Source organism: Staurois parvus, unplaced genomic scaffold (assembly GCF_062004578.1).
Source record: "Staurois parvus isolate SC_StPar_1 unplaced genomic scaffold, SC_StPar_1.0 ptg000226l, whole genome shotgun sequence".
NCBI lineage: Eukaryota > Metazoa > Chordata > Amphibia > Anura > Ranidae > Staurois > Staurois parvus.
In genome coordinates this window covers 6,662,263-6,689,531 of record NW_028318022.1, presented here as the reverse complement: position 1 = coordinate 6,689,531, position 27,269 = coordinate 6,662,263, and the positions used below count along the sequence as shown (strand labels likewise).

Here is a 27,269-nt window from a genome sequence, read left to right as displayed (position 1 = left end):
CAGATCCAACAATGCAGATGAGCTGAAGGCCACTATAAAAGTAACCTGGGCTTCCTCAACACCTCAGCAGTGCCACAGGCGGATTACCTCCATTCCATGCCACATTGATGAAGTAATTCATGCAAAAGAAGCCCCCATCAAGTATTGAGAGCATACTATACTGTACATGGACATACTTTTCAGTAAGGCAACAGTTCTGTATTAAAAAAAAATCCTTGTTCTTTATTGGTCTTATGTAATATTCTAATTTTCTTGAGTTACTGAATTTTGGGTTTTCACTAGCTGTAAGCCATAATCATCAAAATTAAGACAGAAGTGCTTAAAATATATTACTCTGTGTGTAATGAATCTATATAAATATACAAGTTTCACTTTTTGAATTGAAACACCAAAATAATTGAACTTTTTGATAATCTAATTTATTGAGATGCACTTCCATGTAAGGGTCACATCTGGGAGATCCCTGTGGAATCTGGAAATCCCTTCAATTTATACAGCAACTGCAGTGATCTCAACGAGCTGCAGGATGCTGTGCTGAGCAAGTTCCCTGCTGCACTGTGGTTCACACAGGAGGTTCCTTGCTCATCACAGACACCACTCAAGAAACAATTAGCATTTGCATAAACGAATGCAAAGCTTTCCAATTGGATGAGGTAGAGAGGTGGCTGGGGGAAAAAAAAAACAAAAAAACATAAAAAACATGCAGAATCACCCAACCAAAACATAAAGAGTCCAAATTAGTTTGTACTAAAAAAACAGCATGTTTCAGAGATCAAAGAAACTCCCACTTTATCAGGGTACGACAAAAAACAATATAATGTAAATGTGACTAATAAAAGTCTAACAATCATAGAACATCATGGATAACATAAATATGCATATGTGTACATGTACAGAAATTGCATATGCACACGCATGGAAGGAAAAAAATTAAATATACTGTATATTCTCGAGTATAAGCCGAGTTTTTCAGCACATTTTTTGTGCTGAAAAACGGCCCCCTCGGCTTATACTCGAGTCAAGGTCTGCAGATGACATGCCGTCCCTGTCATCTGGACACACCCCCGGGATCAATCCTCGCCGGTGATTGGCCGCCGGAACTGTAGCTCTGGAGAGGCACACAGGCCCCAATCACCGGCGAGGAGGTGGAGCTTGGAGAGGAGGAGCCGAGCGGCACCGCGAAGATCGAGCGAGTGAAGAGGAGGAGAGCAGCCGGAGAAGGAAGACATCTTACCGGTAAGTGTGTACCATGGGAGAGGGAGGGAGCGAGCGAGCCCAGGCTGGAGCAGGGGTCACCAACGATGGGGCACTATTCCTCCCCCCACTGACACCAACGATGGGGCACTATTCCTCCCACACCAACACCAATGATGGGGCACTATTCCTCCCCCCACTGACACCAACGATGGGGCACTATTCCTCCCCCCACTGACACCAACGATGGGGCAGTATTCCTCCCCCCCACTGACACCAACGATGGGGCACTATTCCTCCCCCCACTGACACCAACGATGGGGCACTATTCCTCCCCCCACTGACACCAACGATGGGGCACTATTCCTCCCCCCACTGACACCAACGATGGGGCACTATTCCTCCCCCCACTGACACAAACGATGGGGCAATATTCCTCCCACACTGACACCAACGATGGGGCACTATTCCTCCCCTCACTGACACCAACGATGGGGCACTATTCCTCCCCCCACTGACACCAACGATGGGGCACTATTCCTCCCACACTGACACCAACGATGGGGCACTATTCCTCCCCCCACTGACACCAACGATGGGGCACTATTCCTCCCCCCACTGACACCAACGATGGGGCACTATTCCTCCCCCCACTGACACCAACGATGGGGCACTATTCCTCCCCCCACTGACACCAACGATGGGGCACTATTCCTCCCACACTGACACCAATGATGGGGCACTATTCCTCCCCCCACTGACACCAACGATGGGGCACTATTCCTCCCCCCACTGACACCAACGATGGGGCACTATTCCTCCCCCCTCGGCTTATACTCGAGTCAATAGTTTTTCCCAGTTTTTTGTGGTAAAATTAGGTACCTCGGCTTATATTCGGGTCGGCTTATACTCGAGTATATACGGTACATTAAGATTACATTTTTTCCATCCATGTATCCACCATTCCACATATAGGGTATTTTACCCTTTTTCCTCTTCCCATCAGTGTATTTACAGATCACACTCCTCTTTACACTTTTTTTCAATTACATACTTTTGAATAATGTTCTTTGATTTAGTTTGGTTTCTGTTGCACATTTGCAATATCTTTTTAAAAACACTCCCTAGTTGCTTTCAGCTGTACAGTCAATATAATCTTTTTGCATGCTCCTCAACATCTTCTTATCCAGCAAATAGCTTCCCTGCACAGGTGGATATTCTCCTCTCAATGTACTTGTTTTTGCTTATCTGCTGGTCATTACAGTTCTCACATAAATGTCAATGTATTTTCCACTGACACTGATGCACATAGGAAAGCTCCAGTTTGAGTCCATTAAAATGTTATTTAACTGAAGGTATTCATAAGACACTGTTATGTCTCACCCATTTTCCAAATCACTGCTTTGGAAAGGTCTTTGAGAGTCTACAAAAATGTTAGAAGCTTTTTTCTCCCTGAGCTTGCAGTGTGGTTTTGCCCAAGTTTAGTTTCCATGTGCATTTCTTTGGTATAGCTTTCTTATGCATGCATGTATGACTTCCACATGGTTTAGTCTCAGAAGGTACCATATATTATAGTTATGTGTGTGTAAATAAAAAAAAATATATAATTTTTTTTTTTTTTTAGGAAAATTGTTATTTGATCCCTTGCAGATTTTGTAAGTTTGCCCAGTTACAAAGAAATGTAGGGTCTATAAAATTTTTATCACAGGTGTATTTTAAATCATAGATACAGAATATCAACCAAGAATCCAGAAAAAAAACACAAGATACAAATGTTATAAATGTAGTTGCAGTTCAGAGAGTAAAATACGTATTTAATCCCCTACCAACCAATAATAATTCTGGTTCCCACAGAATTATTATGTGCCCATGTGGTACACAGATTAGTCCTGTCAATTTTAGAAGGTGCTCCTAACAACAACTCGTTATGTGTATAAAAGACACCTGTCTACAGAATCTTTTTTCCATTCAAACCTCACCATCATGAGCAAATGAACGAAGAGCTGTCAAAAGACATCAGGGACAACATTGTAGACCTGCACAAGGCTGGAATGGGCTACAAGACAATCAGCAAGAAGCTTGGTGAGAAGGAGACAACTGTTCCCTCTGTCTAGCGCTCCATGCAAGATTTCGCGTCATGGGGTAAGGATGATCAAGAGAAAAGTGAGGGATAAGCCCAGAACTACACAGGAGGAGCTTGTGAATGATCTCAAAGTTGGGACCCCAGTCACCAAACAAACCATTGGTAACACAATACGCCACCATGGATTGAAATCCTGCAGTGCCCTCAAGGTCCCCCTCCTCAAGAAGGAACATGTACAGGTCTGTCTGAAGTTTGCCAATGAATGTCTAAATGATTCAGAGAAGGACTGAGAAAGTGCTGTGGTCAGATGAGACCAAAATTGAGCACTTTGGCATTAACTCAACTCACCATGTTTGGCTGACTATGACCCTAAGAAAACCATCCCTACAGTCAAGCATGGAGGTGGAAAGATTATGCTTTGGGGCTGTTTCTCTGCTAAAGGTACAGCCAACTTTGTCACATTGAGGGTCCAATGTATTGTAAAAACTTGGATGAGAACGTTCTTCCTTCAGCAAGAACACTGAAGATGGGTCATGGATGGGTCTTCCAGCATGACAACGACCCAAAACATACTGCCAAGGCAACAAAGGAGTGGCTCATGAAGAAGCACATGAAGGTCATGTAGTGGCCTAGCCAGTCTCCAGACCTTAGTCCTATAGAAAATGTATGAAGGGAGGTGAAACTTCGAATTGCCAAGCAACAGCTAAGAAAACTTAAGGATTCAGAGGAGATCTGTAATAAAGAGTGGAACAACCCCCCCACCCCCCCCCCCCCCGAGATGTGTGCAAACCTGGTATCCAACTGCAAGAAATGTCTTACCTCTGTGCTCGCCAACAACGGTTTCTCTACCAAGTACTAGGTCATGTCTTGCTTGGTGATCAAATACTTATTTTACTCTCTGTACTGCAACTCAATTTATAACATTTGTATCATGTGATTTTTGGTTGATATTCGGTCTCTATAATTTATAATACACCTATGATAAAAATTATAGACCCTTCATTTCTTTGTAAGTGGGCAAACTTACAAAATCTGCAGTGGATCAAATAATTATTTTCCCCACTGTACGTATTTGTGTTTTTATTTTATTTATTTTAAGTGCAGCATTTTAAGTATGTAACTTTTCAGTTAGAGACACACTTTTTTAATATTTTTTATTGATGGTTTGTTAGATTAGGGTTTTATTGTACATACAGTAGTTCTTAACTTTTGAGTCCTATTTTTTTTAAACATCTGTGCATGAACGATAAATATCATTTTATATTTTTTTTTATCTCATGTTAAATATTAAAAAAAAATAACCTATTACACATTGTCACTTACCACTGATATTTCTTTATCTTCATTTCTATTCATGTGTTTGTGTATTTATGTATACTTGTATATGTACACATATTTACAGTATATGTTATCCATGAGGTTCTATGATTGTTAGATTTATGATTTTATAAGTCATATTTACATTATGTTGTGTTTTGTTGTAGTCCAGATGAAGAAGTTTCTTTGACCCCTGAAACTAATACATTAATTTGGACTTTTATCGTTAGTCTGGTGATCCTCCAATATGTACATATTTTATTCTGCTGGGGTACCCACTGGAGAGTAGCCTTGTCTGTCTTTATTGCATATTCTTATGCAAATCAACTGTATATGTCAATTTAAAACTTAACAAAAACTACAATTTACAAAAAAAAAGAAAAAACCTAAATTATGTTTATGGTAATCATTGTAACATGGTGAATGCTTGGAAGTAGGTTTAGTTGTCCATTAGAATTCTGGAGGTGTGAATGCTGACAGGAACTGATGTATATTTTGCATGCTAAAATTCAAAACAATATTTTGATGTAAAAATTGATCTACTAAATGGCACTCTGTGCAGGTTCCGCTGTAATAACATAGCCAATTCCTGTTCCTTGTAACATTTCAATGCCCTTGTCATATAACAGTAGGCAGCAAGGCAAGTTATGTCACAAAAAAATATACAAACAATTGTTTGTAAGGCCTCAGTGCCGTTATGCTTTTAGACATTCAGAGAAAAGGTAGATGACCTTTACAGTTCCATTATTTTCCACAAACATGCTGAAACCATATTTAAACCTTATAATGATGCCATCTAAATGTATCTCAACTACTTCCAGCATTTGATATCTTCCGAGTGCAGGCAGCATAGCTTCCCCAGAAGGCTTTCCAAATCAATATAAAAAAAAAAAGCTAACACACATAGCAAACGTATGTTTTCACTTTACATCACATTCTAACAAAACATTCAATATCAAAAAAAAATTGTAAAAGGAAGTACAGAAATGGTTGGAAGAACATGTTTCTGTATTTCAACCTTCGAGTTTGCGAATAAGCTCTAACAAATCAAACAATCTCCTATAGAAATCAAAATGCAACCAAACTGAAAAACATAAAATGAGCACCACAGCCACATACGATTCATGTTTTCTACCAAAACACAAATATAATAGAATACTACAACATTTCTCCAGCACAAAAAGCCTGACTACAATGATTTAAAGTCATACTAAAGGTTTTTTCTTTGTAAAACAACAAACATGTCTATACTTGCCTGCTCTGTGTAGTTATTTTATAGAGAGCAGCCTGGATCCTCCTCATCTCGGGTCCCCCGCAGGCTCTCCTGGCTCCTCCTTTCGGAAGTAGCTTACTATGGGGCACCCGCTGCTCCATGTGTCCATTCACACACGGAGCCGCAGCTTGGTCACACCCTCCCCCCCCTCATTGGCTGACTGGCTGTGATGGACAGCAGCGGGAGCCAATGGCTCCCACTTGCTGTCTCAGCCAATAAGGAGGCAGAGACCTGGGACAGCCGAAGGCTGTTGTGCACATTGCTGGATCTCGATGGGGCTCAGGTAAGTATTGAGGGGGCTAGGGCTACTGCTGCACACAAAGTTTTTTACTTTCATGCACAGAATGCATGAAGGCAAAAAACCTTGAGCCTTTACAACCACTTTAACATCGCAGACAGTGGTTTTTGTTGCATACATTAGCAAATACATCTTAAATCACAATGCTGAGTTACCTCCACTAAGTGTTGCCCATAATGAGAACTTAATTATCTGAATTCCCAGCTATAGACATATACTGTATATAGCAACACACTCAATTATACTAGGTTTGCCCGTACTCAAAGTGGTTTTCCACTTGTGCAGCCAAACTGGAATAACACCTACTAATATATACATACATATATACATATATATATATATATATATATATATATATATATATATATATATATATATATATCTCAAACAAATTGCTGGTCATCTTTATAAGTGCTTTTGATTTGCTTAAAAATGCTATCAAGTTCTCTCTGCTTTGTAATGTTTAGGAGCGGGATGTGGAGCAATGTTTAACATAATCAATTCTGTCTGTACTGTGCTGGCAGCTCTACATTATTAGTTGTAAATACGATTTGAATACTGTCCTAACAAAGGGTTAAAAAGTGCCCGACCATCTAAAGCCTGCTGATGGGTGTAACTTTAGTGAACCTAGCTACCTTGTAAAAGGATACTGGGTTACATCCAGACCTTGGTTAAAGCCCATTGACCTTCTATGAAATGCACTGGTATATATGTACAGGATGGGTGCTGACACACCTTCCATGTAATCTGCCCATTTCTAGAAGTCTTATATTATATGTGAATGTAACTGTATGGAACCTGTATGTACTCCACTCCATGTAACCTCTGCACTTATTGATTATTCAAGATACAGCTGTTTTATCCTGCCTATGAATATAAAGAATTCTATGGATTAAAAAAGTAAGGCCAAGGCTTTTTTAGCCATACTTCTTCTGTGGGTCACTTATTTATGTACTCCTGTGACCCAGATTCAGTGGACAGTGGGCTAAACCCCACTGTTGGCTAATATCACAGAGCTGATCCAGGCTCTGCAGGGATCCTGACAATAACTTTGGGATCACCCAGATGCCCTGCCGGCAAGTCGCTCAGTCTCTCAGTACACCACTGACAGACTGAGCCAGCCGCTCCTGCCCCATTCACAGCCCAGCTCTAGAGGACTGTGAGCGCTGGAAAGCCAGAACAGAGAACCAGTGACTAAACAGTCACCACTCTCTGCTCGATGAAGACTGCAAACGGAGCAATCAGCATTCATAAGATCACACAGGCTCTCAAGCTTAGAGCTGATGGGGGACAGCTGCAGTATCGGAGTAATGCTGCAGCCATCTAGGCGACTATGTGTGTTTATTTTCCAATCCCACGCTGTAAAATGTTGATCTCACTTATTTACTCCTCTCCTGCTCCTGTTTATCTACATACTGCCGTACTTTTTTTTTCTAATTTACCCTGAACTTCTCTCGCCATTCACTCCTCAAATCCAAGCCCTGCACTCCTCCTCCACTAGATAAACTGGCAGCTACAGCCTAGGTGTACATACCAGAAACTATTCAGTTTTACACTTTCCTTTAAGTTTAAAAAAAATGGTAATATATACACCACTAATAATTTCAGTCTGGATAAAAAAAAAAAACAACTAAATAAACATGATATCAAGTGACAAGATAATTCAATATTGGTATGGAAAGAGAATTAAAATGAGTGGAAGCTTGTTGTATAAACAGACATTAGCTTTTGCTATTGCTTTCCTACCCAGAAACATTATGATAGGACAACATTTCTGCATCAAGTATCCTAAATAAGAATTCCTCAGAACAATCTAGAATAAAGGATACCCATAGGGCAAAGGGTTAGCTAAATATAGATGTGCAATGCTAAAAGACTGCATAGATGGTCCTAGATTAGATTAGACCAGGGGTAGGCAACCTGTGGCTCTCTAGCTGTTGTGGAACTACATTTTCCATGAGGCATTGCAACATTACAAAACTGACAGTTACAGCTATGACTTGCAGAGGCACGATGGAACTTGTAGTCCTGCAACAGCTGGAGAGCCGCAGGTTACCTACCCCTGGATTAGAGAAAATAGATGTGCTCTTCTAAGCACCTAACACAATTGTCTGATAACTGACTCACTCTATCCCATCTCACTGCAGTAAGATAGGACTTCTGGATAATGTAAAGTTGTGGTAATTCATTGTGTATATCTAGAAGAACAAGCAGGTGTGAACTCAAAATGTCTAACCAGTTAAAATAGTATGAAAATCTTCCATTTTTCTTTCATGTCCATTTTATTTATCTGATATCTAAAGTGTGGCTTTCATAATTTAGCCCAAATTAGAGGATTAGAGATTATTTCTCTAGCTCTCTGAAATGTAAAAATGCCATGTAACAGCACAAGAACGTAGCCTATCCTGGCTAGCAAATTGAACAGAGAGGGCATGGTAACTGCGTGAGAAGGTTCTAGTATACCATTTGACATTTGAAGTTGAGCAAATTACTATAAGAATATCACTAAACAGAATATGACTTTGGCTTGAAGCTACACGGAGGTTACCATTTAATGAAAAGGCGCAGATTGTGACTATGGGTAAAGCAATCTGGAGCTTTAGGATTAAAGAGTAAAGAGCTGTAGTTTGGGCAATAAAGTACCCAACACAAACAGGGGATTGAAAAAGTTCAATTGTATTTAAACCCTTCACTCCTAAGGGTAAAACAAATCTTAATGCCTAAGCACAATTTTGCAACTTTGACATGTGTTAGTAAAACCGTACATATCATCACAACTACTTTGTACATCCAGGTTGATTATACTTTGTTTTTTTCAGGACAAATTGGGCTTTCATTTGGTGGTAAATGGTAATGGATATCTCCTGGTTTTTTTTTTTTTTATTATCAAAGGAAAACTGGCCCAAAATAGTAAAAAAATGACGTAAAAAAACTACCATAACCTACCACCAAAGAACAACCCAAAATAAATTTTCCAGCTCTTGATGATCACAGCGATACCATACATGTGTGTTATTTGTTGTTTTTACCCATAGTACAGCCCAGAAACAATAGTGCACATTTTGTTTTTTTTACCTAAAACACACTGACACTAACTGACACGGCCACCAATTTAAAAATATAAATAAATCCAGACCTTTGACCCTGATCTTGACCCAAACACTTACCCTCACACTGAACTAGATCAAACCTTGATCTAGGTATTTTTTTCTTTATTTTTTAATATTTGTTTTAAGGAGATACAATGTATCTCTCTCCTCCATTTATAGACAAAAAAAAACAAAAAACAAGGGGGCCGGGCTGTACAGTGACTGATCCCTGTGATAGCCAATCAGAGGCTATCACAGCTATCACATGACCCGGAATCGGGAGTCCCGGGCCCTGATTGTTAGAATGGGACCCAGGGGTCTAAGTGACACCCCGGTCTCTGTGCTGGGAGAACACTGTCTACCAGCATGTCTTTGGAGTGAGGGAGGAAACCGGAATACCTGGAGGAAACCCATGCAGGTACAGGGAGAACATGTAAACTCCAGGCAGGTGGTGCCGTGGTTGGGATTCGAACCAATGATCCTAGTACTGCCAGGTGGAAGTGCTAACCATTTAGCCATTGTGCTAACTTGTAAAAATAAATATTGGTCAAAGTCATTAATCAAGGCCATGGTACATGACAGGAAAGCATTACACTCCTTTAAAAATTGTATAATACCCCCATCATATAAGACCACCTTGTCCAATATGGATCCCCTTAACATAGTGCTCCTGTCTGCTTGGTGCCTTTATTATAATTAAAAGGGAAAGAGAGAACATTAGTACTGTAAAGACTTTATGTAGGTAAACTATAAAGGATTTAAGAGAATCAGTGGCTCAATAAAATTAAGGGCTTCATATATTTTACCATATTTGCTTATTCATTCCTATATAGCTAGGTCACATTTATGTACTGCAGCTTATTTCACCTTTAAAAAAAAACATTGGACTGTTGTGCAATTATTCATGACCTAGTAAAATAAATTTAAAACGCATGCATTGCATAGTTTATTGCATTTTATCTGCTCACTTTGCAAAATTCATAAACAAAAAAAGTGCATTAAAAAGGCACAACATGTATGTAATAATGTGCACCAAAAGCACATGCTAATTCCCACATGTGAAAAGGCCATTATAACTAAAATATCTTGTAACCCGCAACATTATGCATTAACAGTTAATGTCAAGGCTCCCGGGTATGACCAGAGGTATGTGACTGACGCAGGGAAACGCAGGCTTCAGATCAGTTATAAACAATATAATTTATTAAAGACTAACAATACAAACATAAACGCAGTGCAATACTAAAACATAACACAGTGCAAACGAACCAAACCACTCACAGATAATACATACAATGCAAGCGTCGACAGGCAGGCCGGGTCAATAACAATCGGGCAGGTAGGTACAGGGGGGTCAGGCAGAGAATGGTCGGGGTCACAAGCCAGGGATAAAGCAGGAGAAGTCAGCAGAGGTCCGGATCAGGCAGGGTCAGCAACGAATCAGACAGAGACAGGAACAGGAACAGGGATGCAGGAACAAGATACAGGGCCCAGGAAAAACACACACCAAGGCCCAGACTGCAGGTCTGGCCATCACTTAAATACACCTACATAAGCAGTTTCAGGTGTTTGGCTGGCTGCAGGGTTGAGTCTCTGATTGCTGGGAGCACCCGCTGGCTAGCCCTGGTACTGCAGCCCACAAGGCAGGTGAGTCCCACCATTCCTGGCCAGACCATTCCTGACAGTACCCCCCCCCTCAAGGAGCGGCCTCAGGACGCTCCAAACAGTCCTAGCTGGGCAAAATGTTTCACCGCCCGGGTCTGGTAACTGGCAGGATATCAAAGACTGGCACACCAGGCAGGACTCCGGGCAGCGGCACACCGGGCAGGACTCCGGGCAGCGGCACACCGGGCAGAGGCACACCGGGCGGGACTCCCGGCAGAGGCACACCGGGCGGGACTCCCGGCAGAGGCACACCGGGCGGGACTCCCGGCAGAGGCACACCGGGCGGGACTCCCGGCAGAGGCACACCGGGCGGGACTCCCGGCAGAGGCACACCGGGCGGGACTCCCGGCAGAGGCACACCGGGCGGGACTCCCGGCAGAGGCACACCGGGCGGGACTCCCGGCAGAGGCACACCGGGCGGGACTCCCGGCAGAGGCACACCGGGCGGGACTCCCGGCAGAGGCACACCGGGCGGGACTCCCGGCAGAGGCACACCGGGCGGGACTCCGGGCAGAGGCACACCGGGCGGGACTCCGGGCAGAGGCACACCGGGCTGGACTCCGGGCAGAGGCACACCGGGCTGGACTCCGGGCAGAGGCACACCGGGCTGGACTCCGGGCAGAGGCACACCGGGCTGGACTCCGGGCAGAGGCACACCGGGCTGGACTCCGGGCAGAGGCACACCGGGCTGGACTCCGGGCAGAGGCACACCGGGCTGGACTCCGGGCAGAGGCACACCGGGCTGGACTCCGGGCAGAGGCACACCGGGCTGGACTCCGGGCAGAGGCACACCGGGCTGGACTCCGGGCAGAGGCACACCGGGCTGGACTCCGGGCAGAGGCACACCGGGCTGGACTCCGGGCAGAGGCACACCGGGCTGGACTCCGGGCAGAAGCACACCGGGCTGGACTCCGAATCACCAGGTGGAGCGGCAGGCCCCGGGCCACCAGGCGGAGCGGCGGGCCCCGGGCCACCAGGCGAGGGGGCGACAGGCATCGGGCCCCCAGGCGAGGGGGCGACAGGCATCGGGCCCCCAGGCGAGGGGGCGACAGGCATCGGGCCCCCAGGCGAGGGGGCGACAGGCATCGGGCCCCCAGGCGAGGGGGCGACAGGCATCGGGCCCCCAGGCGAGGGGGCGACAGGCATCGGGCCCCGAGGTGGAGCGGCGGGCGCCGGACCCCCAGGTGGAGCGACAGGTCTCGGGCCCCCAGGCGGAGCGGCGGGCGCCGGACCCCCAGGCGGAGCGACAGGTCTCGGGCCCCCAGGCGGAGCGGCGGGCGCCGGACCCCCAGGCGGAGCGACAGGTCTCGTGCCCCCAGGCGGAGCGGCGGGCGCCGGACCCCCAGGCGGAGCGGCGGGTCTCGGGCCCCCAGGCGGAGCGGCGGGCGCCGGACCCCCAGGCGGAGCGACGGGTCACAGGGCCCCCAGGCGGAGCGGCAGGCGCCAGACCCCCAGGCGGAGCGACAGGTCTCGGGCCCCCCGGCGGAGTGACGGGCGCCGGACCCCCAGGCGGAGCGACAGGTACCGAGTTACCAGGCACGACAGTGGGCTCTGAGTCAATTGGCACGACAGCGGGCTCCGGGTCATCAGGTAACGGATCGTCTGACTCGACAGCAGGCACCGGGTCATCTGGCGCTGGATCGTCTGGCTCGACAGCAGGCATCGGATCACCAGGCATGACCGCGGGCACTGGGTCATCAGGCATTGGATTGTCTGGCTCGATAGCGGGCATCGGGTCACCAGTTATGACAGCGGGCACTGGGTCACCAGGCATCAGGTCATTTGGCTCGCCAGCGGGCACCGCGTCATCTGGCAAGGCAGTGGGCACCGAGTCACCAGGCACGACAGTGGGCTCTGAGTCAATTGGCACGACAGCGGGCACCGGGTCATCAGGTACCGGATCGTCTGGCTCGACAGCAGGCACCGGGTCATCTGGCGCTGGATCGTCTGGCTCGACAGCGGGCATCGGGTCACCAGGCATGACAGTGGGCACCGGGTCATCAGGTACCGGATCGTCTGGCTCGACAGCGGGCACTGGGTCATCAGGCGTGATAGGATCATCAGGCTGGATCAGTTCATCAGGCTGGGTACAGACATCAGGCTGGGTACAGACATCAGGCTGAAGTGCAGGTGCCGAGGCACCAGGCTGAACCACGGAAGGCAGGTTCTCAGACGGCAGGCTCACCGGTTTGGATACTGGCAGGATGGTACTGGTTGGAAAGAATTTCCACTTTTTTCTGGTTTTAACTACTGGGGCACTGCAAGTAAACGCAGGTTTGTAAACGGATGGAGCAGCTGAGGACAGAGAAGAGCTGGAAGATGGAAAAGGGGAGGGAACAGTTGCTACAGAGGGCTTCTTTATAGGGTTAAAGAAAGGATAGGTGCAGCGAGTGGGAGCAGAGGACTGGTATGTGGTAGTTAGAGTATACTGGGCAGTCACTGGGGGTGCTGTCGGGGATGTAGGAAGAGTGCCTTGAGTGGAGGAATGATGTTGTAAGCTGACTGAGGCTGGGTGCAACAAGTCTGACCATGTCTGCAGTATGGGTTGAACGAAGCTCAGTTTACACAAAGCCTGTCTGGTCAATGACTGCACTGCGTTTATACAATCTCTTAGTATCTGTGGTGAACATGCAGAATAACGCTCCAGAAAGTAATCCACATCATCCTCTAATAACCATACCAGGGACTCTACCTGGTCGGCACTAAATGGCGGCAAAAATTCATCCCTGCATTCGGGGGTACCAGATGAAACCAACTCCGCACAAACCTGAATCAATGGCTGCACCTCAGAGAATTCTGTGCCCTGATCTACTAGAACATAAGCGAGCCGTATACATTCTAGCAGTTCATCCCAGGGATACTCCCTCAGAGTCTGATAAGCATATTCTCTGTCATCAAACACTAGCAGAGATAAATACACAACCTCATCAAGATCCATCCTTCCCATCAACAAACCAAGATGGCTTCCCTGTGCAGCCACTTCCGGTCAGGATTGGCCTTGGTGTAATGTCAAGTCTCCTGGGTATGACCAGAGGTATGTGACTGACGCAGGGAAACGCAGGTTTCAGATAAGTTATAAACAATATAATTTATTAAAGACTAACAATACAAACAAACGCAGTGCAATACTAAAACATAACACAGTGCAAACGAACCAAACCACCCACAGATAATACATACAATGCAAGCGTCGTCAGGCAGGCCGGGTCAATAACAATCGGGCAGGTAGGTACAGGGGGGTCAGGCAGAGAATGGTCGGGGTCACAAGCCAGGGATAAAGCAGGAGAAGTCAGCAGAGGTCCAGATCAGGCAGGGTCAGCAACGAATCAGACAGAGACAGGAACAGGAACAGGGATGCAGGAACAAGATACAGGGCCCAGGAAAAACACACACCAAGGCCCAGACTGCAGGTCTGGCCATCACTTAAATACACCTACATAAGCAGTTTCAGGTGTTTGGCTGGCTGCAGGGTTGAGTCTCTGATTGCTGGGAGCACCCGCTGGCCAGCCCTGGTACTGCAGCCCACAAGGCAGGTGAGTCCCACCATTACTGGCCAGACCATTCCTGACAGTTAACCTACAAGTGGAGTAACTTAATAAAGAGGTGTTACAAACGCCATATCAGCCACCAAAGCCAACATAGGAATGCTCTGCAATACTAGGCAAATGCAGTGAAGGATTCAACAACAAATTACACACACACGTAGTACAGTAACGCCTTTTCGCCTTCTGCAGCTGTAGATACAACTGCTAAAAAATCTCAGAACAAATAAAGCATCGTGTTCACTCTGGAAATTTGATGTCTGAGTTGTTACCCACTGCAGTACAGGCAGCATGAAGAAAGTTAGAGCTGTTCAAATGACTTCTCCAGGGCCTTAGGATAAACACACTCGTACTGGTTTACATTGAAGTGAAAAGTGTTTTTGCTTATTTGTATGTTCTTTTAAAAAATAAACTTTCTGAATATATAACTTATAAGACATGTAAGAAAGAATTTTATATATGAATATTCCAAGGCTCAACAAATCCAAGGCACCAGGTCGCTTTGGTGACTAGAATTTGCATAATGGCACCTGGGCTTTTGTCAGCCGGTTGCTGTCAGGCACACCACTTCACTGATGCAATGATTTGAAATCCCTGTGGCCTAATCTCCTATTCGTACCTCTCAGCATGTACGGACAAGAGGCATTCACCACTTCAAACTCCTAAAACAGCCTCTCGAGAAATACACTGCTGTGGGATAAGGTCACAAGAACTTGTCTATGATGCAGTCCACAGAAATCCCACTGGTAAGTTTATTGTGCATAGCTGGTTGTAGACATAATCCCTACACTTAAAAGCAGAGTTCCACCTGAAAAATAATAAATAAAAGTCAGCAGCTACAAAAACTGTAGCTGATGACTTTTAAAATTCAGTCACTTACCTTTCCCTCGGTCCAGCGGTGTCCTCACCATAACTGGTTTCATCGGCCGTCTTCTCTCCCTGGCACCGGCATCTTCAGTGTAGGCACCTGGCTGTGACAGCTTGGGCTTCACAGCCGGGTGCCCACTGTGCATGCGCGAGAAGCACTGCGCTTTGTGAATGGCCCTGTAGTCTTCTGGGACCTGTTACGTGTCCCACAAGACTATGGGGAGAGAGAAGGGGGGGGGGGGTGTACAACTTCCACTTCAGTGTAAGTGAGAGCAGGTACCTTTCAAATTCGGGTACCCGCTCCCCACATGTGCCAATCCTTAATGGGGAGCAGGGGACAAAGACTTGGGTGGAGCTCCGCTTTAAGACAGGTCCCTCTGACATGTTTTGCCCCCTCCTAGGGCTTGATCATAAAGGGGCAAAACATGTCAGTGAGGTGTGCCCTAAGGACAGGACTGTCTACAACCAGCTATACACAATAAACTTAGCAGTGTAATTTCTGCAGTGCAGCTTTGTTCTTCAGTTTCGCCCAGTATCTCAGGGGATGAACAACCTCCTTCATCTCTGCTGTTAAAGAAGATTTTCAGTATAAAGTGGAATTACATACCCTACATAGCAAGTATTAAACATTCAGTATTAAAGGGGAAGAAGGAGGGTCAAAGCTCTTTTGGATCACAGGAGTGCACTTTGTTCTCCACACTTGTGACTCATTTTCAGGCAATAAACGAGATAAAGTACGTTGTCAATTGACGTCACTGGCTCTGAACTTTAAAATTGGGATCCACCCAGATGCCTAGACTGGCAGCTGGCTCAGTCTCTCAGCAAGCTGCTGAAAGCCTGTGCCAGCTACTCCCTCACGGCCCAGCACTCCAGTGAGAGGGTTAGAGCAGAGAGTCACCAGCTCTCTGCTCACTGAAGACCGAGAACTGAGCAATCAGTGGTCTTTGATCACTCAGTTCTCAGTCTTAGTAGCGTTGGGGGACCCATGCTTCATCCACCTAGCAGGCAAGTATAGATGTTTGTTTGTTTTTTTACATCCTGAACTTCTCCCCTAAATGTTTATTTAAGAAAAAAAAGTATATTAATTAAAATAAACTAAAAAGAAATAAGAACGGTAAAAAAAATATAGTTTTCCTTAAATAACATAAGTAGACCTAAGGGAGAATTTAAGGAGACTGAGTGGTTGCTATGGTAACAGTTTTTGCTGTAGACACTTCGACAGAACCAGTCATGATTGGACTTATGTAAGAATCTAAAAATTCATTCATTCTTAAAATATTATACTTATGAAGGTGGAAAGAAGTACAAGTGTGTGTACCCTTAGCTTTATTTACTTGCTTGAGCCTGACACTTCAGCTTGAATGTCAGAGGTCTGACAGTTGCTACCCTGTAATCTGGCTGCCTTTACTCACAGTCTCTCAACTCCCGAGAGCACATAGGAATGTCAAATACCAGAGCTCTGCAGTTGAAAGAAAAATATTTTTATTACGTACATTTTATTAAAAGGGGAATATAGACAGGTTTACAAAAACATGGTATCATTTGTTGGTGGTGTGGCAGTGATCAGGACACTGACTAAATGACTACTGACAGTATGAAAAATAATATTTTTTTTCTTCAATCTTTTTATTACTTTTTTTTCACAATTTTTTTTTCTACACTGTGACAGAGTAATATGTTACCATAGTAACATTGTACTACTCTGGGGAAGTGATCAGTATTTTTTTTTTTTACACGCATTATGATCCTTTCACTGCTATAGGCAAGCATTTATTTGAATGAAATAGATTAATTCCGTGGTTTTTTTTTTTGTTATTAGTGGTGATTGGCCACAGCACATGACACAGATTGGCTGTGACTAGCCCAGTTTGTACCATGTGATCACTGTGACCAAGCACAACTAGCAACACAATTGTATACAATGGATGGCATGAAAGGAAGCAATCTATTGTTTACTATGATCATGTGACCTGCTGTGATAGGTCGCAGCAGTCACATGGTACTGGCAACAGGTCGGTCATTGTTTGGACACAGCCGATGAAAGATCTCCCCGCTGCGCAGCCTCCTGGGCGCATGCGAGGCAGTGATCCGGGAGGACGCCATATGATGCCCACCCAGATCAACTAAAGTCCCACTTGGCTGTCATTTTGCTATTGGCTGGGCAGGAATTGGTTAAAACTGGAGAGTGCAAAATCCGGTGCAGCTGTGCATGGTAGCCAATCAGCCTGTAACTTCAGCTTGTTCAATTAAGCTTTGACAAAAAAAACCTGGAAGCTGGTTTCTTCGCAGAGCTGCACTAGATTTTGTCTGTCCCAGTTTTAGTAAATCAACCCCTGTGTGTACAATGTGTACACTCCAATATGGGTTTATTCCTACAATGCTTAGTCCAAGAAAAATCACAATTTCATTTAGGCATGTCACAGCTTAGGCTGGAAAGGTTTGCACACAACATGGACTGAAAATAACTTTCAATACGCTATAGAGCCTGAGCAGCCAGGTTTGGATATCCTTATCTAATCACAGGTGTGGTTTCATGAGAGCGCTGCTTCTGTATCCTAAATTCCAATAGCATAGATTTTGTATATCTGCACAATTGTATGTGCGTTCTGTTAGTAAACCTGGCCTAATATGCCCTAATTTTCAAGCAGAGAAAACCGGAGCACTCGCCTATAACTGCCATTCTTATTCCTTGTTTCACCTAAAATAAGAACCTTGCTTACTATAAGTAACTGCTAAAGTTTATTTACGGTCAACTCCAAACCATGCTCTTGCTCAAAACTAACAATTTATATGTGCACTGGGCATTGTGAGCAGGGTTTATAGATTTTTCAAAACTGCAGGGAAAGCTAATAAAAAATAACACAATGTAGCAGATCGCAGACAAACATCCTATAATGCACTTCTTCATGGCCACCTGGATACTCTGTTACAAGGCTGTCTCTCTTCAGCATGGCTTGCTTCTGTTAGATCAGATATGACAGGTGCATTACTGGAGCAGTTACAGAGCACGGCTGCCTATTTCATAGCCGTTCATTTACCCTGGCATAAACAATGCAACTCTGACAACACATTTTACTGCAGGTTGGGTGCAAAAGTAATTAAAAATACACGTATATTTTCTTCACTTCTCCGAAGACGTTTGAAAGCTTCAATACAAACAGAAAAGGTCAGTTAGGGCACAGATAAAATGAAGAACCTCCACGTAAAAGTGTTTATTACACTAAGGGTATTATGGTTTTGGCTTGTGTATGAAATTATACATTTCCTGCTTCAGTTTTTTGAAAACCTTAAAAGAAAAATGTTTTTTTTTTTTTTTTACATTTTGGGTAGAATGTCTAGATGGAAAAAAAGTCTTAATTTAAAAATGTCCTCCAGTGCTGGCTGAGAACATAAGAACCATTAGATAAGCCCCTCAGATTCAGAAAGGAGAATGCTGAAAATGGTCTGTTGCACAAAATGTTTCTTCTGCCCACAATATACCTTTAGAGAAAGATTGTATTAATGGACTTCTACTTCCACCCTATCCATTAAAGTGTCACTTCTGCTCTGTTCTTGATGTGTTCCTGAAAATATTTTGAGAGATCTGACAACTTCTGAGATTGCTTTCAAATTTGAAATGTTTGATAGGATTACACGTGAGACAAATAAAAAAAACAAACCTCAAATAGTGGTTTCTATCCTCTTTACTTTGCAATGGGTATTATGAAAGGACTGGGATAATTCAATCAAGCCCTGTGCCCTGAATTTTTGTAGTGCTCTCCATCTGCTAAGACTTGTGGACATGAAATAACATTGAAGTGGTTGTAAACCTCAGACATGAAATCTGAACAAAGCATACCCCTCTATAGTGTGTACTTGTCTCATTTAAGAGCAAGAAGTGTAATTTCTGTCTGCTTCCTTCCTCTGCTATCAGCAGGAATCACTTCTGACAAGTTTTCCTGACACCAAGAGAAAAATGGTGATGGGGAGGGACCTCCAGCAGATTGACAGCCTTAGCTCTGTTTCTGTTTGCAGAAGGAGTGTCTCTTTACGCCAATCTTCTTTTAGAGTTCTCTTCACCGAGCTCTGCCGTGTGTAATTGCAGCTCCCCACCCCTTTTTTTCAGAACTCTCAGACAAGCTTTATAAATTCAGCACTTTGCACGGATGTAGAGAAGAAAATACTACAGATAAAGAGGTACAACTTAAGTAGGGATATTTGTTTCATCTCTGTGTATCACCCGAGGTTATTCACTTCAGTGGGTATTTGTAAGGGTGTACAACCACTTTAAATTCTAGAGTCAGGGTTCCAGACAAGATTGAAATGGAACTGTGCCCAGAGAACAGTTGCATATAGGTCATCATTTCCTTCAAGTCAGAGCTGCTCTAAGAGATAACAATGTGGACATATGACACAGGAAAACCTTTTTCATTTATTTGATCTAATTAGATATCTTTTTCTAGGGAGTTGGCAGCCATGAGAACATTTTTTAAGATAAGGAATTAGGAGAAATGTTCTCTCTCATTACTTACCTCTGCCATAATGTGCTGAAAGGTGGAAATCTGTTCTGAATTCCTATGTTTAAGGGTTCTCAATTGGAAGTCAAAGAGAAACGGCCCAAGCAATGCGGTTATTCTGTGAAATCTTTGTCTTTTCTTGTGCATGAGACCATGTTGTAAGCATTTTAGAGAATACCAACATTACAAGAACTTTGTTGAGAATATCTGTAGTAGTATTACTACCTTGATTGTTCTTTAAAGGTATAAGAATGATATTGCTTTTTACAGGCCATTTCCTCTTTACCTCCGCCCGATAGCAATATTACTACTACAGGGTGGCATTCCTGTGCAAAATCACATCTATATACGTGATTATGCACCTCCGCCACATGAGGGCGCACGCACCCACTTCTGCTGAGAAATGTCACAGCACAAACTGATCTACAAGTCTCAGTGAGTAGTTGCTCGATGGCACCTGCAGATAGTCGGTAGGGGAGGAAGAACAAAGCTGTGTCTATGTTTACACAGGCACAGCCCTGTTACGATACAGGGGAGTCATGGATCGTGTGTCACTGCAGAGCTGAGAACACGATCTATCACTTCCCCTAGTAAAAGCACCATCTAGTGTACACCAAGCATAAAACTAAGCACACACTTAACCCTTTGATCACCCTAGATATTAACCCCTTCCCAACCAGTGAAATTAGTACAGTGATTAGTGTAGATTTTTAGCACTGATCACTGTATTAGTGTCACTGGTTCCCACAAAGTGTTAGTGTCAGTTAGTGTAAAAACATCCACCGCAATATCCCAGTCCCACTATAAGTCACTGATGAACACCATTACTAGTATAAAAATAAATTTTAAAAATCCAGTATACGTACCATAGTATGTTACTTTTGCGCAAACTAATCAATATACACTTATTGGGATTTTTTTTTTTACCAAAAATATGTAGCAGAATACATTTTGGCCTAAATTTATGAAAAAATTAGATTTTTAAATTCTTTTTATTTGATATGTTTTATAGCATAAAATAAAAAATATTGTTTTTTTTCCAAAGTTGTAAGACTTTTTTTTGTTTACAGCGCAAAAAATTAAAAACTGCAGAGGTGATTAAATATCACCAAAAGAAAGCTCTATTTGTGGGGGAAAAAAAAGGATAAATTTAATTTGGGTACAGCATTGCACGACCGTGCAATTGTCAGTTAAAGTAACACAGTGCTGTATCCCAGAAAATAGCCTGGTCAGGAAGGAGGGGGGGGGGGGTAAATCTTTAGGAGGGCAAGTGGTTAAAAATTCTGAATAAAATTTTATGAAGGTCCTTTTTGGGTACTGGAACTAAAACTTTCTGTGTGATCTCTAACTAGACTGCTAGTGTCATTGTGACCTTCATTAAAGATCATTAGTAAATCCTTGGTGTCATGGGGGGGTAAATGAGGAACTACCCCTTTCCATGTTCGTGGATCTGATCTAAGGGTATAATTGGAATAATGGGGTAATAGAAGCAAAGGAACAAGGCACAGTGGACTACTGCAATACCTTAAAAACTCTTTGTCCAATAAAATCCAATACCAACGTACTCACAAAAGTACATGATCAAGGGCATGTAACAGGTCCAGTCCCAATACAAAAAACATGTCCATCCACAGGGGCACAACTTATGCGTTTCAAGGGCAATGAGGGCTTTGCTGCCTTTGGTGTAGGTAGCTGGAAGAGCCAGGCCCAATAGTGGTTGTAAGTAGACACAGCTTACTTAAAGGACGAAGAGCATATACACTGGTGACAATGCTGCAGAGGCTCAATGAGCCCACAGATCACTACCACTGAGAAGAAGGAAGTCTAAGGGTTCATGTACACTGCAGCTGCTAAACTGAAGTTTACGAGCAGTTGTGCGTTTTTTCAGCAGCCCCTGAACTCTCCTTTATGTTTTCCTACATGCCCATGTACACATAGTCCCTTACAGGCAGTTGAGGTTACAGGCATTTTTTTGAAAGCACAAAAATCACATTCAGGAGTAGAGTTTACCGGCGTTTCAAACGCCAAACTTTTGTAACCGCATTTTTGGGCTGGTCCATATCCAGATGCTGTCCAGTGCCTTCATCAAAAATGCGTGCACAGCATTTTCCATGTATTGAAATGGACCTAGGACAACAGTGCAGTCAGTTCCAGGTTTCATGTGCAGCAAAAAATGTTAGAACGTGCTGCAGTAGTTCTGCACAGAACTGTACTGGAATATATCAAAACACAGCAAAAAAAGCACAAGGAGTGTTGTGTGCACTCCAGAATGCATCCGGAGGCATTACAGCGCTATGTAGCTCCTCCCACAGTGCAAAGCATGTTTCACGAGCCACTTTTTCTATAGTTGCAACACTTATCAAAAAGTAGTGCTTTCTCTGCTTCTGCTCTCTTTATTTCTCACAAAATGTCTGCAATAGTTAATTATTTACCATTTTTCAGTGCATTCTGGGCATTTGGGAGGGTCTCCTAAGGTTATCTGTTAAAACGTAGGTAAACACGGCTAAACTGACGTTTTTAACCTATATTTTTTAGCAGTCCCTTTCCAGTGTTCAGAAAAGTTTTTCAAATGCCCCGTGTACATGAGCCCTAAGTGACTGGCAATTTCAAAAGGTAATTTCCATTAGAGGAAAGCTTAAAGCAGTATGAAGACCAAAAATGTATTATATTGCAGTTTACCGATCATTGGATATAGCGGCTGAATTAGTTTTTTTTTTTCAGGCTTTTTTCCTTCTGTTTTCACCTGCTGATCTTGCCAGTAACAACCCACCTGTATTAGCGTGCCAACACTCTGGATGAAGGAGCACAGGAGGCACCTTTGGACAGCAGCATTGTTAATCTGTGGGAGAGGAGTGTTAGATGTACTAGCACATGTGTCAAACACAAGGCCCGTGGGCTGAATCTGACCCCCCCAGGCCACTTCATGTGGCCCTTGCACCTCTCCTGCAGCTGTGGCATGCCCATCTCTGCCCCCCACCTTGTTTCAGCATTGGGAAGCAGAGAGGACAGAATTCCTCCACCGGATCCTGTGACCTTCGTCTCCACCTCCCTTGGTCCCAGCATTCAGCAGACACCAGCCCTTCTCTGGTCCTTCTCCAGTCCCTGCACTTTCTGCTTTTCAGCTCCATCTCCAGCTTCTTCCTGGCAAAAGCACAAGGTAAAGGGGCTGCACTGTGATGTAAGGGAGGGTGGGGGACTCGATGTCTGATGTAAAGGGGGGGGCGAGTGCTCTGGACATATAATCTTACAGATACAACCAACTCTTTCACAGCAACCATACAACCAACACTCCTGTACTAGCATATTTACATACACTAACAAATTGAAACCAAACTCTGGCTAACACTTTACTGACAGTTATAGCAACGTTTTTTTTTTCCCTTTAGGTTTTACATATATAAAAGCTGATCATTGTTAGAACCCCTTTCAGTGGTAAATGGTTTTTCTCATCCATCTGCTACATCTGGACAGCTTGTTCTGCTGAAAAACAAAAGACTTGCTTGCCAGATCACAAGGAAAATATAAAAGAAAGAAAGCCTAAAAAAGAAAACTAATGCAGTCACCACATCTAAGAATCAGTTAGCTGAAATAAAATAAATGTTTGCTTTTGGGTTTAATATGGTTTTAAAGTGGTTGTAAACCTTTAACATGAAATATGAGCACACATCCCTCTATAGCATATCCTTGTCTCCATACAGAGCACTAAGCCTCGGTTCACAATACTGCGACCTGAAAGTTGTGCAACTTTGCCAGGTGACTTGAGTACTACTTTGATGAGAATTGATGAGACTTTGAAGGGACTTTCACGGAATGCCTGGTTATCTTCCTGTAATGCCGGATCCAAATCACATCAATTTAAATGAGCATCCAACTTGGAGGCGGCTTCCATTAAAGTCTATGGGCACAAGTCAGACAGCAATTGCCTTGAAGTAGTACAGGAACCTTTTATAAAGTCAGAGCAACTTCAGTAGTGCTAATTAAGACGGATCCTAAGTTGCCGCGGTGTGAACCAAGCCTTAGTGTAATTTCTGTTTGCTGCCTTGTTCCCCTGCTATCAAACATGAGTCACATCTGACAGGTGCTCCTGACACCAAAAGATAAAAAGGTGATAAGGGAGGGAGCTCCAGCACACAGCCTGTGACTTCCAGCCTCAGCTCTGTTCCTGGATTGTGTGAAGGGGGTGTGTCCCTTCCCTCCAATCAGTTCCCTTTATTGCACCCTGGAGTTGCCACCTCATCCCTTTAAACCTGAACACATATTAACTGCTTCCCCGCCTCCCTATAGCACAAATACTGCTACAGGGTGGCAGGGCTGTGCAAAATCACGTATATATACATGATTTTGCCTTTCTGGGTAGGGAACGCGCACGTGGGGGGCTGTCAATCATTGGGTCCCAGCTGACGATTCCCCGCCAGCACCCGGAGATCACCGAAGAACACTGACAGAGGAGAGGTCTGTATGTAAACAATACAGATCTCTCCCGTCAACTCCAGCATGCTGCTTTGTTTTGCTCTGCATAGCACAGCCATACAAAGCAACATGCTTACACAGTAAAACTCAGTTAACCCTTTGATCGCCCCAGATGTTTACCCCTTCCTGCCCAATGCCTCAAAAGTGCACATAGGGCGTTTGGGGAGCATTAACGCTTCCCAAAAGCCTGTTTAACGCCTATCAAATGCTATAGGGGTGTTTGGCAAGAGTTAGAAATTAGTCAAGTGTGAACGAGCCCTAATACAGTGATCAGTGCCAAAAAAGAGCACTGCCACTACGCGCTAAAACTGCACCACAAACACCTATAATGAAGTTTAATGGTATTAACGCTCCGCACACGCCTCGCAAACACCTGCCAGGCATTTGAGGAGCATAACCATAGACTTGAATGGGAGGCTTCAACTCCTCCTGACTCGACATGAGGCAAAAAATTTCCTGCGACACTAATGCTTCAGTGTGAACAGCACTGTGTGCTGCCATGTGTAGAATTTTTATAGGCATTTGAGGAGCGTTAAAAACGCGTCCCAAATGCTGAACGCCTGCTAAGAAAGCTAGTGTGAACTTAGCCTTAGTGTCACTGGGGATGTCTGTGGCAGTTAGTCAGTTCCCACCCAGTGTCAGAATGCCTACTGCAGTCCTGGGCTGATTGTCGCCATTACTGGTATTAAAAAAAAAATTCCAGTATATATACACCACCATTTGTAGACGTTATAACTTTCATGTATTGGGATATTTGTTAGCAAAGACATGTAGCAGAATACATTTTGGCCTAAATTTAAGATGAAATTAGATTTTTTTTATTGGATGTTTTATAGCGAAGTCAAAAATACAGTATTTTTTTTTTCAAAATTATCACTCTTATTTTGTTTATAGCGCAAAAAATTAAAAACGCAGAAGTGATCAAATACCACCGAAAGAAATCTCTATTTGTGGGGGGAAAAAAAGGACATACATTTCATTTGGGTGCAGCATTGCATGACCGCGCAATTGTCAGTGTAATGCAGTGCCGTATCGCAAAAAATGGCCTGGTCAGGAAGGGGGGTAAATCCTCTGGAGGGCAAGTGGTTAATTCCACAGGTTCTGCGGCTGATAAGATGATAATTGAACTTAGTACCAGGGGCAGACTGACAACTCATGGGGACCCCAGGCAATAGGGGATCATGGGGCCCCTGTGTCCTTGCCCACACTCAAAGCACACCCAAAAAAGCCTATAAAAGGTACCAGGGGCATCTCATGGGGCACCCTACTGACCCCGGGCTCTCGGGCAGTGCCCTAGTGCTCAAATGGTCAGTCCGCCCCTGGGGGTAACTCCTCTGGAGGGCAAGTGGTTAATTCCACAGGTTCTGCGGCTGATAAGAGGGTAATTGAACTTACTTAGTACCAGGGGTGGACTGACAACTCATGGGGCCCCCCGGCAATAGGGGATCATAGGGCCCCTGTGTCCTTGCCCAAACTCAAAAAAAGCCTATGAAAAAGGTACCAGGGGCATCTCATGGGGCCGACTACTGACCCAGGGCCCTTGGGCAGTGCCCGAGTTTCCAAATGGTCAGTCTGCCCCTGCTTAGTACCTTATCTGCATCAGAACCTGTGCCATTAATATGTGTTCAGGTTTAAAGGGATAGGATGGGGTGGCAACTCTACTGCAGGGGTAGAGGGTTTGTTCCCCAAAAAATCCCAATCCCTCTACATGAGGTTTGGAACCTAGGAAATAGCAATCAGGAATTCCCTATCTCCTCAGCCATTGCCCCCCTGTACACTATCTGCAGCACACTAGTACTGAGGGAGCCATGACATGAATGAGCCCAGCCAGTGAACGTTACCTTCCCTCTTGGCCGCAGACATGACACCCGCTCAGTGATTTACATCGCAGACAGACACTAACTCTTCCCGAACACTTAGCCGGAGCACCACAACTACAACACGCCGCACAAGGGAAGTGACACAGTCACATCTGCAGCCCCACCCATCTAGCAAGTCTAACCAATACACACGCGACTATACCTAGAACCCACCAATCATAGACACAGCCATAACGTGCCCATTCGTTGCTGGCCCTGCCCATTCTCCAAATATAGACACCTAAGAGCTCCTTGAACACACCGCCTTCACCGCGCATGTGCGCAAGCTGGACAGCTAACGCATGCGCATAAGTTTCAACCCTTTGAAGCTCCGAGAGCGCTTTAGTAAGGTGCTTTGGAGTGCGGCTACAGGGGAAAGGCACAGGGAATGCCTAATGCGCTCTACACACCGTGCACAAATACACACGTCTGCACCGAGGAGGGAAAGTTTCCTGCATTGCAACTTCCAAACTCAGCTCTTCTCTACACAAGTCTCCTGCCTGCGAGTCGTAATGCAATAAATGAATAATGCATTAGAATGACAGCTCCCCTGAGAAAGGTGAGTCCAGCATCATACACTCGGAACTTCCACATCACAACTTCTAGCCCTGGCCAGTTTAACTTGGAGTGTAATGAACATCACCCCATGAGAGTCCACACAGGATAAGAGGGTCTATTGGAGGTGAGGGGGGATCTAATGGAGTTGATGAGAAGATCTATTGGAGGTGATCGGGGATCTGTTGGAGGGGATGAGGGGATATGTTGGGGGTGATGGGGAGATCTATTGGAGGTGATCGGGGATCTGTTGGAGGGGATGAGGGGATATGTTGGGGGTGATGGGGAAATACATTGGAGATGATGAGGGCATCTATTAGATGTGATGAGGGGGTCTGTTGTTGGTGATGAGGAGATACAGTGAAGGTGTTGTTGGAGGTGACGGGGAGATCTATTAAGTTATGAGATCTATTGGACATAATGAGGGGATCTATTGCAGGTGATGGTGAGCTCTATTGCAGGTGATAGTGAGATCTATTGGAGAAGATGAGGATGTCTTTTGGAGGTGATGGTGAGATCTTTTGGAGAAGAAGATGACATCTTTTGTAGGTGATGGTGAGA

General features: G+C 44.5%; 2 protein-coding genes across 5 annotated transcripts in view; one reads left to right on the top strand and one right to left on the bottom strand.

The window, feature by feature from the left end:
• ERICH1 (glutamate rich 1) overlaps positions 1 to 26,267 on the bottom strand; it is a 117,538-nt gene extending 91,271 nt beyond the window's left edge. For both annotated transcript variants that reach the window (XM_089679534.1, XM_089679535.1), the window contains exon 1: positions 26,136 to 26,267. In XM_089679534.1, coding sequence (XP_089535660.1) covers positions 26,136 to 26,157 — 22 coding nt within the window. In that variant the 5' untranslated portion in view covers positions 26,158 to 26,267. The remainder of the gene's footprint in view (positions 1 to 26,135) is intronic.
• A 232-nt stretch (positions 26,268 to 26,499) lies between these two features.
• Positions 26,500 to 27,269, top strand: part of DLGAP2 (DLG associated protein 2) — a 1,035,006-nt gene continuing 1,034,236 nt past the window's right edge. For all 3 annotated transcript variants that reach the window (XM_089679530.1, XM_089679529.1, XM_089679532.1), the window contains exon 1: positions 26,500 to 26,712. The gene's annotated coding sequence lies outside the window, so the exon portion shown is untranslated. The remainder of the gene's footprint in view (positions 26,713 to 27,269) is intronic.